The sequence below is a fragment of the Acinonyx jubatus genome, chromosome F2 (genome assembly GCF_027475565.1).
Source record: "Acinonyx jubatus isolate Ajub_Pintada_27869175 chromosome F2, VMU_Ajub_asm_v1.0, whole genome shotgun sequence".
In the NCBI taxonomy this organism is placed as follows: Eukaryota; Metazoa; Chordata; class Mammalia; order Carnivora; family Felidae; genus Acinonyx; species Acinonyx jubatus.
This window is the reverse complement of record NC_069394.1, coordinates 71,921,666-71,935,000: the sequence shown is the minus strand read 5'-3', so window position 1 is coordinate 71,935,000 and position 13,335 is coordinate 71,921,666. Positions and strand designations below refer to the sequence as shown.

Genomic DNA, 13,335 nt, shown 5'->3' with positions numbered 1-13,335 from the left:
GGGTCTCAGGCAGTAATTACGTAGAAGGAAAGAAGAGACAGGTTCAAAAGCAGAATCAACGCTATCTGAGATTCACTCAGGGTTGAGTCATAAGGGAGACGCTCTTGGTGTCTTGGTGACTGTGTAGAGCGGTGCTACCTCTCACGACTATAGACAATACAGGAAATAAGAAAGCTTGAGGGGCGAGGGAGTAGGTTGGAGGTGATGAATGTTGATTTGATGAATTACTATGTTGAGTCTGAGCTGCAGTCAGGAACAGGAGCCAAGTGGAGTTAGAAATCAAACCTGAAACTCACATGAGCGGGCTGCCCTTAATATCTAGACGCCCTTCGACTTTTATATTCAAAATACGTGATATGGAATGTGTTAAATGCTCAGTTTTAAGATTCTAGGAAAAAAATAATATTGCATCTATTTTATCATCATATTTTTAAATGTTTGTTTATTTCTGAGAGAGAGAGAGAGGATGAATGGGGGAGAGCAGAGAGAGAGGGAGAGAGAGAATCCCAAACAGGCTCTGCACTGTCAGCACAGAGCCTGATGCAGGACTCGAACTCACGAACCATGAGATGATGACCTGAGCTGAAATCAAGAGTCAGATGCTTAACCAACTGAGCCACCCATGTGTCCTGATTATTGTGTTTTTTCATCTTGAGATTTGAGGAACCAGGTAAGAGACAGGATTTCTGTGGGGGAAAAGAAAAGAAGCAAAGGGAAACCTGCACAAACTGAAAATAATCCAAAATCAGATCTCAGGTCAGGACATTTAATACTTCAGGCTTACTGTGATGCTCAGAATTAACCATAAAAATTGGTTCAAGTTTAAAGGATAGGTATTCATGGAAATAAGGAGGAAGGAAGGAGAGTAAGAAGAAGAAACAAGTGGGGTGTCTGGGTGGCTCAGTCAGTTAAGCATCCGACTTTGGCTTGGGTCATGTGTTTGTGGGTTCGAGCCCTGCATCGGGCCCTGTGGGCTGACAGCTCACAGCCTGGAGCCTGCTTCGGATTCTGTGTCTCCCTCTCTCTCTGCCCCTCCCCTGTTCGTTCTCTCTCTCTCTCTTCCTCTCTCTCTCTCTCTCAAAAAGAAACACTAAAAAAATTTAAAAAAAAAGAAGAAGAAGAAAGGAGGAAAAGGAGGAGAGAAGGAATAAAGCAAGCAAGGAAGTAAGGACGGAAACCAAACAGAAGGAAATGGTTTAGCAGAGTAAAAGCCAAGGTCAAGGAGGAAGTGATTTATTGAAAATATGGTTCAGTCAAGTAACTGTCTTGAGCATTAAGCTTCTCTATGACCTGACACCATAAAAACCTTGTGATTCCCCCATCAAGTGATTATTTCTTGCATAAAAAAGATCAGTCCTTCTCAAACTTTTTCACATAGTACCCCAACAGAGGCATGCATGAGAATGTTTCTGCATCCAGAGAACTGGAGAAAATGTCACCAGTGTGAGTGGGAAGCTTAGAATGAAGAGAAAACAGAAAATGATATTCTGGAAACTGCCATAGAGAAAGAAAGAAGGAGACAAAGTAATGGCACATATTCAAAATGAAACACAAATAAATAAAAAAAGACTGGATTCAAAGAAAAAAATAAATACAAACAAATAACCTTGGTGACATAGTTTAAATCAAGAGAACCAGATTCCTCTTCTGTTTCCTTTGATGTATTTACTTGAAATGAACACTTATATCTTGAGTAGAATCACATATAAGGAGCTACTGAAGGTACCATAATTCTAGGGGCTGGAGACAGGGGCTTGAGTTTTTCAAGGAAAGGGGCCTCAGGGCATGTGAGTCAGAGTCGAGTGGGTTTGGAAGGTTCCAGGGAAGAGTGAGAGCTAAGGTGGGGAGCCAGATCCCCCCTGCCTTGCTGTTCTCTACTCTGCCATATTGGTCAATCAGACATGACGAGTTAAAAATGAGAAAGAAGTGACTTTATGAAGGACTGTTGTCCACACTTCACATCTGGCTTTCCTTTGTTTAACGTGCTCCCATTTTCTCACAAACTGCTTGGGAGGAGATCTGTAAGCTCATGCGATAACAAGCAACATGGTCCACCCTTAGCCGGGGCCTAAAAACACACAAGGAAGTCTTGCATCACATGCGTCAAATTCTATGCACTCAAAGGTAAAAAAAAAAAAAAAAAAGGTTAAGTGGTATTTAAAGCACTGAGTGGCCAGCACACTCACAGCTAGCTATTAGAGGAGAAAATAGTCCATATTCCAAGAATGGAGCTAGGGAGAAATGGAAATGTCATGGGTTTTTATTGCATAGTTGTCAGGCTTATTATAAGGTAGTACACAATTTAAAAGCTGCCTATCAATTACAGAATGATATGCAAAGAATTTTAAGGATCTGTATACACTAGCTTCAGAGGTATAGAAGGCATGTAGTAGATAGTACCAAAGAGCCCTTTGGGACTGTCTAAAAGAATATCATTAATTTTTACAGTGTACTTCCATTTCTGGAGCCATTCCAGCATTGGCTTTCTATAAAAATCATTTCAAGTTTAGAATTATGCTATTTGCTCCCAGCAACATCACAGGAGCAGTAGTATACCATATGTTGCTACTTAGCAACTTAGTCGGTAAGTCCCAAAGCATGTACTGATTTGAAAATTGAACAGGAATTATAATTGTTGAGTAATGCTACGAGGCAAGTTATCTTGGATCACTAAACTATGCAGATGTTTGATGTTATGTAGGAAAAGGAATAAAACTATTTTTTTTTCCCTGTAAGATGACTAAAATCCTATTTATGGTTGCCAAAAGGGATACATTGATGAAGCTTCCCTAAAAGAATACCAGGTAATGAATTTTTGGACACACTATATTACAGTAAACAAAAGGAACGTTAAGCGTAAAATTTAGCTAAGGCCATTCAACTTATGTAATTTGCAAAGTTTATTCCCCCCTAGAGTATGTATTATCTTGCATTAGTCTAATTTTTAAAAGAGCACACTCTGGAAACATTTTTATATGTGCTACATTATTAAAAAATAGTTTGCTTCGGGCACACAAACCTGCCATATTTTTACAAAGCGCAGAAAGTATTTGGGGCTCTTTACTCTTTCATAAATTATCACTGGTATGTATGTATGTATGTATGTATGTATGTATATATGTATATATGTAACTTCTCACTGGTATTTAAAACATTCTTAGTAACTCCTGATTGGAATATTAAAAGAAATAATTAATGTTGGTTGTTTGATTTTAGTCAGGGCTTAATAGTATCCATCATACTTGAATTTAAAAATCTAAGGAGCCAAGTTGTTATGATGTATATGCTTTGGATTTCCAATCCTTTATCCAAAAGTCTTTAAGACAGACATAATGATTCTCTGAAATGGAGCAGTTGCTTTATAGCAGCAATCATTTATTGGGTTTGTGTTGCCACTGTTTCAAACAAATTCAATTAGCCCTTACACTTCAAAACCCTAAAGGCACCAAAGAGATGATACTGGGATACTTTAATCTAATCGTAATACTAAACTTGTCAGTACAGTTTGGGGATTGATGGTTAGAAGAAAATTAATAGTAACATTTTTCATTTTTTAATCAAACAGTCCTATTCAGAACTACCTATGGATCTCGGAGGCTACTTAGCTGAATGAATTCTGTGAAGTGAGAATTCTAAATGCAACGCTCAGCCTACCAAAGGTATCCTGAAAGTGATCAACTCAGTTGAATGGAAGGAAATGGAGTCCGGATCTTTGAACTCAGGGATGACCTTCTCGTCTGAACAGTATAGTGTAGTTTCCAGAATGTCTGCCAGAGAAGGCAGTGATCATAATGACTTCTAAATGCAAAGTTCATGGAGAGGCAGGCTTGCCTCTGTTTTGAGTTAAGCACGAGACATTTTGTGCTCGAAGAAATTTCAAAGTTTCACGAAGTGCACCCCTCACATATACATTAGATTAATTCACTGACAAGCAGCATGAAGAAAAACCCAAGTTTTATTTTTGTTCTCTGTTTCCCCCACCCATCCCCGTTATCAAATCCCTTTGGACAGCTTTGCAGGCATTGAAAACTCCCGTGCTAGGGTTTACACCACAGTTACTGATACATGAAACTTCAAACTGCCATGGTTTTTGCTGCTCTTCCAGGAAAAAAAAAAAAAAGTTCAAGTCTACAAAATGCTCCTATGAATTCTCCCTTGTTTTCATTGATTCATTTATTTTCGTTTACACTGTTATTACACATTATGTTATGCTCGCACTTTGGGGCAGTTATAATTTGGCTTTAAATGTCCTCACTGGATTAAAGGGCCTGGTCTTTAAGTGTCTAAAAATAAAGAGCCCAGAATTTACTTTTATAAACGTAACCGTTTACGTTTTCATTGGACTTCTGTCGTCACTTTTCACGGTTAAATACCTTGTCAACCATTCCTAGAGAAATGGCTACAAACGTGCTCTTGAAAGATTTCAATCACATCGTGCATTTGGGCAAAAAAAAGCTACCCGACCTGGTAGGTTCTGAAGGCCGCCATACAGTACTCACGGGCCATGTGATTTTGGTTAGAAAGGTAGCCCTGTATTGACAACTGCCCCAACAGTTGATAATGAAAGCGATTCGTGACATGTGCAGCTTATAATGATTAACTCGTCTATCGTCAGAAGCACAAATAACCTGCACCTGTAAAGACTTTATTTCCTAAAGGTAAAACAACTGTTTAGGAAAGATCATGCTGGCAAAACAGCTGCTTGCCATTCTGGAGAGGAAACAAGGTAGTATCTTTCAACAAATGCCAACTCCCGTGTTTTATCAGCTCTATCTCATTAACTGGAAACAAGGCTTAAATGCTTTGTTTATAAATTATGATTATTCCTGATTGCGGCAGTTACTGATAGCGCTACTCATTTGCAAGGCAACTCTTTGAATTTGTTTAATTACAATTTGAAACAAGGCAGAGAAGATTAATTAACCCACCTGGCTGGCTGGCACATAGTCCTGGCTCGGCTCTGTCATGCTCATATACATGTTCTCACCGTCAAACTGCGAATGAAACAATAGTAAACATTCAGCAATCTTGACTGTGTGCATGTTTGTTGTTGTTGTTGTTGTTGTTTTCACCATCAAACTGGAAAACAGTAGCCATAAAAAAAAAAAAAAACCAAAAAACAACAGTGTGGTTGGGAATACGGAAAATCTGTCATCGCCAGTGAGACACGTCTTTTCTTTGATGTTTCTGTTGTCATCCTTCCTGACCCTGGATGTCAGTGATTTGGAGTAATTAGCGCTCTAGTAATTACAGCAAGCAAGCAAGAAATGAATGGTTTCCTTTCATCTGCAATCTGTTTTAAAACAAAAATGGCTCATTTTGCACACCATGTCTACGTACTGCAGTTCGGTCGTGATGAAGTATTAAACGAACGGCCTGATTTCTGGAGAGAAGCATAATGGGAAGTACACCGAGGCACACAGCTCAGGGCGTTCGGAGTCTAGCCCTCAAAAGCGAAAAAGGGCAGAGTTTTCAGAATAGACCCAACCTCGCTTCATCCCAATCGCCTGATGATGAACATTTTTACCTTTATAATATTTACAAAGAGCACGTGGCACCACAGCCATGGCTGAGAATGATAACGACCGTGAGTCACCGTGAACATGTACAAGCTCCATGGTTCAAACATTCCTCTCTCAAGTCTTGCAGAGATAGAGGCTTCATGTAAGTATTACGAAGGCATAGAAATTCATACACAAATTTACGAGGTAGGAACAAGAAGGGAGGGGGAAATTCATGGGGTAGTACAAACTGCAGGACTGTCGAACAGTTCAGGCAACAGTGACATAACAACAACATACTTTTCATTATTTGGGTTTTCGAAAGCAGTAATCATTCCATTCAGACTTAATCCCCAGCTATCTTCAGTCATTTGATAAATGGGCAAAGCATTCCTTTTTTTAGTTAGAAGAAGAATTTCCCCTAGGAAATAATCAAGTGGGCTAATACAGCCAGCTTCAAAGAGATGACTCTGAATACGCTCTCCTTGCCAGACTAATTTCAGACATGGGAACTTTTCAAGTCTCAATCTGAAAAATTACTTGTGAAGACAGAATAATGGTATTGATGGAGGTGCAAGTACACGGTAATATGGGCACATTTTATAGATCATCAAGAAAGAGAAAACTGTGTTGCAGACATCGCATTCCACCATCAAGGAGCTGCCAGCAGCATCCAGAGGGTCGTACAAACACTGGAACACGCCAAAGACCCCGAACCGTACTCTAGGGCACTAGCTGCCCTGAAGATTCACATCGGCAAGGAAAGACCTCCCTACAGACAGCAAAACACTCACGAGGTTGAGTTCAAGGAACCAAAGGCTCTCCTCACACATCACCCTGAAAATATATTTCATGTTATGTGAACAAACTTATCTAAACAGATACGAAATCACTTACTGAATGATGTGGTTGTTAGGACAGGTCAGAAATAGCACACTGAGAAAAGACTAGCGAGACATTTGGTGACTTTGTCATCTGGCTCAGGAGCCCTGAGTCCAAGTGACTTACCCAAGGTTGCATTTCCATCAGTCAGGTGAATGCCTTCAACCCAAAGGTAGTCTAGCCCGAATCAATCCACCTGTTTCTGCTAACAACTCAGGCCCCGACAAAAAGCATCATTCGGCATTTCACCCCCACCCACTGTTGGTTTGTTTGCAAATGTTTTTTATGTGAAGATGCCAAAGAACCATTTAAAATATGGACAGTTTCTCTGACTATAACAAACTAAGCTGCACAGAAGTAGTGACGTGCATCAAATACTCCACAGCCTATGCATATTCTATAAATGTGTTACTTTCTATTTCATCTTCTCTAACTCATTTTCTAAATGTGGTGTCATTCTCAAGCCAACGAAGGCCTTGAAGTTTTGGTTTTAGTCTATCCAAAGCGTATGCTAATTGAGTGTATTCAACGTTCCTGCTCTTGATAAGGACTCTTTCCTCAAAAAGTACCAATGCTTAAGCAACACCAAGCCAAGGCTGAAACAGCATTTTACAACAAAAGGTATGTGACTGTGGGGATAACTATTTTTTCGAGAACATTCCATGCCCCCATAACCTGCCTGCAGCTTCACACGCATTGACTGATTCCATCGCCACAACAAACCACGAGTTCGGTATTATTATTACACACACCTTACAAAAGGAGACACAAAGGCACAGAGGATTTAAGCTAGATGCCCAAGGTCACAGAGCTCTTAAGAGGCGAGGGCTGGAACTCAAAGCCAGGCTTTCTAGCACATGCCAGAACATAGAAATTGTTCTGAATTCTAATGCGTTAGCTACCGATTCTGAAAATAGTGTCCATATCAAAGCAGAGTGTTGGCAACATCTCCACGTTGAGACACGGTCCGGAACTTCTGTGGCGTTGTGAGACTTTCAAAAACACAAGAGGCACAGTGAGCTGCCAGTATAGGGATCAGGCTGGTGGAATATCTTCAGATGTTTATAAGTAACCCTTACAATGCCGAGAGGTGGTATGACGGTGGTTTATTTTGTGCCAGCGTGACTGGGCCACAGGGTGCCCAGATACTCGGTCAAATATTATTCCAGGTACGTCCAGGAGGGTACTTTTGGGTGAAGAGCACCCTCCCTCTCGCAGGTGGGCCTCATCCAATCAGTTGAAGGCCTGAAAGGCACAGAAAGGCTGACCCTCTGCAGAGTAAGAGGAAATTCCTCCTACCTGGCTGACAGAACTGGAACAACCATCTTTTCCTGCTGTCAGACTTGAATGGAAACATCCGCTCTCCTTGGGTCTTAAGCCTAGCAGCTTTGGGACTGAAACTGTGCCGTTGGCTCTCCTTTCCAGCCTCCCCGCTATAGTTTTGGATTGGGACAATTTCTTATAATAAACCACACATTCTGTTGGTTCTGTTTTGCCGATGAACCCTAACTGAAAGGCTCTGAAGGCTTATTTGTAGAGGACTCGCAAGGTAAAAATGCATGAAGGGATGACATCTATTTCATGGTATGCTTGCTTTCCAGGGGAACAGAAGCCATGTTGATTTTGCCCTCAGAGTCTCTGGACTCACTGCATCCATTCCCTGTGCCTCACTGTGTCCCACACATGTTCACACCTCTTTGTCCAGAACACCTTTCTTCCCTTTTCACTGCTGAAATATTTTTTACACCCATGGTACTTTCTTACACCCCTCATTTCCCTAGAGGAGGTGATCACTTGACAAGAGAAATAAGATTTAGCTTTTAGAGAACAGTTTCAAGGCTTTGGAATGGGGTCAGCTCATAGTTCTGCAGTGGCTTAAAACTGGTTACTTTAGGAGCAGAAGCCCTTAAAAAAACGTACAGAAGTAGCTAGAAGCCCATTACTCAAACGCTAGCTGTAGTTCTTCCTCAAGAGTTTTGTAGAATTCAAAAACATAGAGATTGCCCGAGAATCAAGAGACCTGGCTATAAATGAGTCGATGCCCTCTTTCTGAAGAATTTTGAGTTGCCAAACAGAAATACATATGTGTGTCGGAACATGCTTAGCCATTCTCCTTGTGGTTGGACCCACTCTTGGGCACAGGAAGAACAGTAAGCCATGATCCCATCCTCCCCCCAACTCCGCCCCTGTCCACGCACACCCCATCAGGTTAAGGTCATCCGTGTACTGTTCACAGCCCCCACCCACCCACATCCTATTCAGGAGCTGCTTCCAGGAATCTCAATAGGCCTTCTGCAGATGCACCATTCTTAGAGGGCGTCCTCTCGTGTAGTGGGCCCATGTCCATCCACTCGCCATCTGAAGTGGAATTATAGTGCATAGAGCCCTAGAATTCTGGCCTTGGAAAGATCCCTGAAGGCATCCTGATTGGAGAAACTGCCTTTCTATTGGTCACATGGTTCATCTGGAACCAGAATCAAGGTCTGGATTCCTAATGGAAGAGTCTTCCACTATGACATGCTGCTTTATACTCCATCACGCATAAAAATGGGGGATCAGACTCTATGACTATTGTAGTTGTATATGGCTTATTTGCATACTCCATGATCTCGAAGGCACAGTGTGTGTTATTACATCAGTGACCTTGCTTTGCTTTACCTGGACCACACAGTAGATGAACATTATTAATAATTGTTACAATGACATTGTTTCATTAAAAATAACTAGTTACATTTCCTCACTCCTTATGTTTATCACAGTTATTATGCTTAGGAGTCAACTGAATTCAGGCATTAGAACTTTTCAAAATATATCTGAGCAAACTAGGTAGGACTTTTAATTTCCACGGATTCTCAATTTAAAACCTGAAGCAAAGTTGGAAAGAATAAATAGGCTGACTTATTTAAATCTAAATGTAAATGACATCAACTCAGGATTAGCCTTTCTGACCAAGTGCTTTTATACTCTTTATTGTGTTTTTATTTCAAAGCACCAGGGGATGCAATCACATAAAAAGTCATTTATAATCTTCTACTACAGTTTTTTGAAATTGTTTTTAGAGGATATTAACCAAACCCATAATCCCAAAGAGCTTTTCAAACTAGGTAGTTATTATTTCTTCTATTTAAAAGCTGAAAGCAGACATCCAACATTGCCTGAACATAGTAAATGATGAGCAAAACTGGGCAATATTAGATGACCCAAACCACTAAAACCAGAAAAATCAAAGGCAGCATGTGAACTATAAATCAGTCGTTGGCACTGGTAAAGGAAACGGGATCTTTTTAGGGAAACCATTAAAGGAAACCAAGAAAACTGCTGCTGGGGGGGGGGGGGGTGGAGAACCTCATGGAATTCATGAAACAGTACCACATTGTATCGCCTATAAAAGGGAAAACCCTACATCGCTGGGTGTTTTCTGAGGGAATATTTGATACTCTGTTTTTTTTTTTTTTTTTAAAGAGCTAAAAGTAGAAATGCTTATAGCAGAGAGTTAATTTGACATTTCTTAGAAGATGCATTATAATAAATCGTAAGACGGGGTAATATCCTCAAAATAAAATATCTATTTCTGTGTCGCTTGACTCAACAGAAGATTAGAAGTCCTCTTTTCCCCGCTTGCTTTATAATGAAAGAAAGAACGGCTTGGGCAGTGAAGTCAACGACTTTTGTTGTTTCATGGAAGCAAAGCTAATGGGAAGGGCGATAACGGACACATGACCATATAGTTACCTCTGCTGTTCCCACGCACGGTAAGAATGCATCCAACGAAAACAGAGCCAGGCAAACTCCTACACTTACTACAACATCCTCTCATCCTCAAGGAAGAAGGTCAGGAGACACTGGAGAGGGAATCTGTGTTTATCTAGCTTCTAGCTTCAAGGCTGGCTGTGTTGATGCGAGATAGTCTAAAGCAACATGCCTCCATGCAGAGCCAGGCTGAATGAAACCGACTGAGCACAAGGGCCGGAAAAGTGGCTGATACCGAAAGGAAGGGAGACCAGCAGAGCACGGGCTGGCAACACCCCACGGAAAGAAAGCAGAGTTGCTCCGTTCGTTGGTGCTCCGAATGGACGAGCCTGAGAGCCCGAGAGCGCACAGAGCTGAGACAGGAAAGAGAAACCCCCTTCCGTCAGCCTCCCGTCCCTTGAACTTGAGTGGTCAACACTCTGCTGCAGACCTGAAAGGCATGGAGAGGAAATAGGATCTGGGCATAGTGAGGCCACTGGGAAGACTGGGCCACTGGAGGCCGGGAGAGAGGCTCCTATACCCACAAGTAAAATACTGTGCCCAGAACTTAGACTCTGGAGCTTGGCTGTTGGAACTGAATTTAGATCTCGTTTTTGTCCCAGTGATAGATTTATCCGGAGAAAGTTTTATACACCACGTGTCTTTCGTTACTTTTGGTAGCTGAAATTTTCAATACTGATGTTATGCATAAACTTGTAACTCGCTCGAACACTGTATGTCCATGTAAGTATGGGCTCCATACTTCACATAATGATGCCATCATGGCTCGAGCTATTTTTAACCTTTGCAGGCACTTTCTAATCACATCAGAGGCATCAAGGGTTTAGTTTCTGTAATTATCTCGTATTATGGTGACTATTACGATTCCCAGTTTACAGATGACAAAAGTGAGACACAAAGGAGTTAAGTAACCTGTCCGTGATGGATCCAATCCTGACAGACAGGACCTGCCTGACCCTCAGGCCTTGGCCCCTGGACTCTGCTTTCGGGAATGGCTGACACCAGAGTCATGAAGCCCTCAGCCATATCACCTCTGCTGCCACCAGGGCTAGAGACTGAGGTGCCCCAAGCCTGGCACCAGCTTACATAAGTGGCTCTGCACCTGGGCTGGAGCCAAAGTAGTTCTGCTTTCCATAGAGTCTGTGCAGCTGGCCGGATAACGTATCCCCAGTGTGCGTGGGAAACTGGTCCCAGTGGAGACGACCGCCCCATGGCGTTCCCTGTGGCCTCTTTAGAGAAGTCCCTCATGCCCAGCAACCAGCAGTGATTAGTTGCGAAGCTGCAACGTCTTGGGAATGTCGTGTTTTGCGATCCCTGCCTCCTTGACTTCTGTCTTGCTTCCTTTCCCCTTCACTCGTGTCTCCCTGGGCTTGCACTCCCAGTGCTAGCGTGCGAGCCCCCTCCCCCAGCACAGGCTCTGCTTTCCGGGCAGCTGGGATGAAGACGGTGGCCCGTCGTGCTCAGTAGGACAGTGCGCTCAGGTGCGGTGCTCCACTAGCCTGATCCCGTCTTTGTTCTGCTTTCATTACAGCTTATTTAAGAATCATGAAATCTATTTTCAACTCCTGTGCAAAGACAGAAACAATCTTATGAACCAGTCCTAAAAAGAAGAACAAAGGTTGACCTGTATCATGAAAGCGTCACTCTGTTTGAAAGAAAAAAGTGCGAGTTTCTAGAAATCTTCCTTAACCCCAAACTTTCAACACAATGCAATACACCTTGCAAACAATGCAATACACTTTCCTTAATGCATTATTTAAGAAAGCAAAGAACGTGTGGACAAAAGCTTAACTATCAATCCAGGTCCATTCTGATGAGTTTAATGGAAAGAAGTTCAACCAACTGAAAACACGCCTGATACACATCTCTGGTTTTTACTAAAAGGCCTCCCTCCACAAGGTGGCTGATAGAAAATTAGGAACAATGATTTCTGATTCCAGGTAGGCACACTGTTTTTGAAATGAATTCCCAAGCCATTTCTGAATTTCTATAAAGCAGAAAGCCGTAAAACTAGACTTGAAACGGGTGTAGTTTCAAATGATTGGTTCAGAACGCTCCTTTGACTTGTCAGGCTTTAGACAAATTTTTCTGAATCCATGCAGTAAGAGAACAATTTGAGAAGTACATTCAAACTTGCTGGCAATTCTTCCCTAAGCTCACTGATTTCCACATCGTTTCAGCTCTCACCTCATTTCCCACAGTACCTAATCCTGCACCTGTTCTGGGAAGCTCAAAGCAAGGAGAGTGGAAGAGACTAGTATAAATTCAGAGCACTGATAAAGTTATGACACTTGAACGACAGATTTATAAAAAAAAAAGAAAAGATTAACAGAGAAGTAAGTGACAACTGAGTGGGATGAAAACTTCTCAAAAAAGATTTGAGGACAAACAATTATTGAATAATCTTGAAATTAAAAGTGACAGTACCAAATAAAAATATAAATAGGAAGGTACAGAATTATTAAGATGGAGAATCTCACTTCCCTATTATTATTACTCAGGAAATAACATTGTGGCAAAATAGAACAATGATGTTACAGGAATAGACTTTTGGTAATGAAAATCTCCTAAGGGTAGGACAGGTGTTGAAATGTATTTTGGTATATTCAGGGCAAACCTGACCAATTAGAAATATGAGAAGTTCAGTTCATAGCCACTCCATTTTCTTTTTGACATCAGGTTTGACATTGATTTTCTTGACGTTCCCGAGAGTTTCTGTTTTCCAAACAGAAACACGATGGCATTTCTAAAAGCTGGATCAAATCCTCCAAGTTATTGAGAACGGGTTCGCCCATGGTGAAAGGAAGCAAAGCTGTATTTGGCGTGTATCTTTCATTTTAAGGAACTTGGGAAGTCACTCCATTCGTTGCATCAAAAGGAGTATAATTTTTAAATTCTCTTTAACATCTTCAAATACTATTTAGTTACATCTATTTTTGCATAACCTCCTTTGATATTTAATCTGTGATCTCATGTGACTTTCCCGGCTGACTTATCCACACTTTTCTAAAGCTTAGGGCATAATTTTCCCTGCTTTAGCTTAAGGCTTCACGCATAAGATGTCCCCTTCCCAAGGCATAGAGGGTCTCCATGCCAAAGCTTCTTTTATTGTCTTCATGTTTATAGTAGCCTGGGTGGCTCAGTCGGTGAAGCGTCTGACTTCGGCTCAGGTCATGATCTCACGGTTCATGAGTTCGAGCCC

The 13,335-nt window shown here is 41.5% G+C and overlaps 1 protein-coding gene across 2 annotated transcripts in view; it reads right to left on the bottom strand.

Annotated features, from left to right (window-relative positions):
• The window catches only part of TOX (thymocyte selection associated high mobility group box), a 305,761-nt gene that overhangs the window by 143,715 nt on the left and 148,711 nt on the right, over window positions 1-13,335 (bottom strand). Inside the window, exon 2 of one of the 2 annotated variants that reach the window (XM_027042917.2) lies at window positions 4,929-4,994. The exons of the other annotated variant lie outside the window; for it this stretch is intronic. Coding sequence (XP_026898718.1) covers window positions 4,929-4,994 — 66 coding nt within the window. The remainder of the gene's footprint in view (window positions 1-4,928; window positions 4,995-13,335) is intronic. 2 annotated transcript variants of the gene reach the window in all.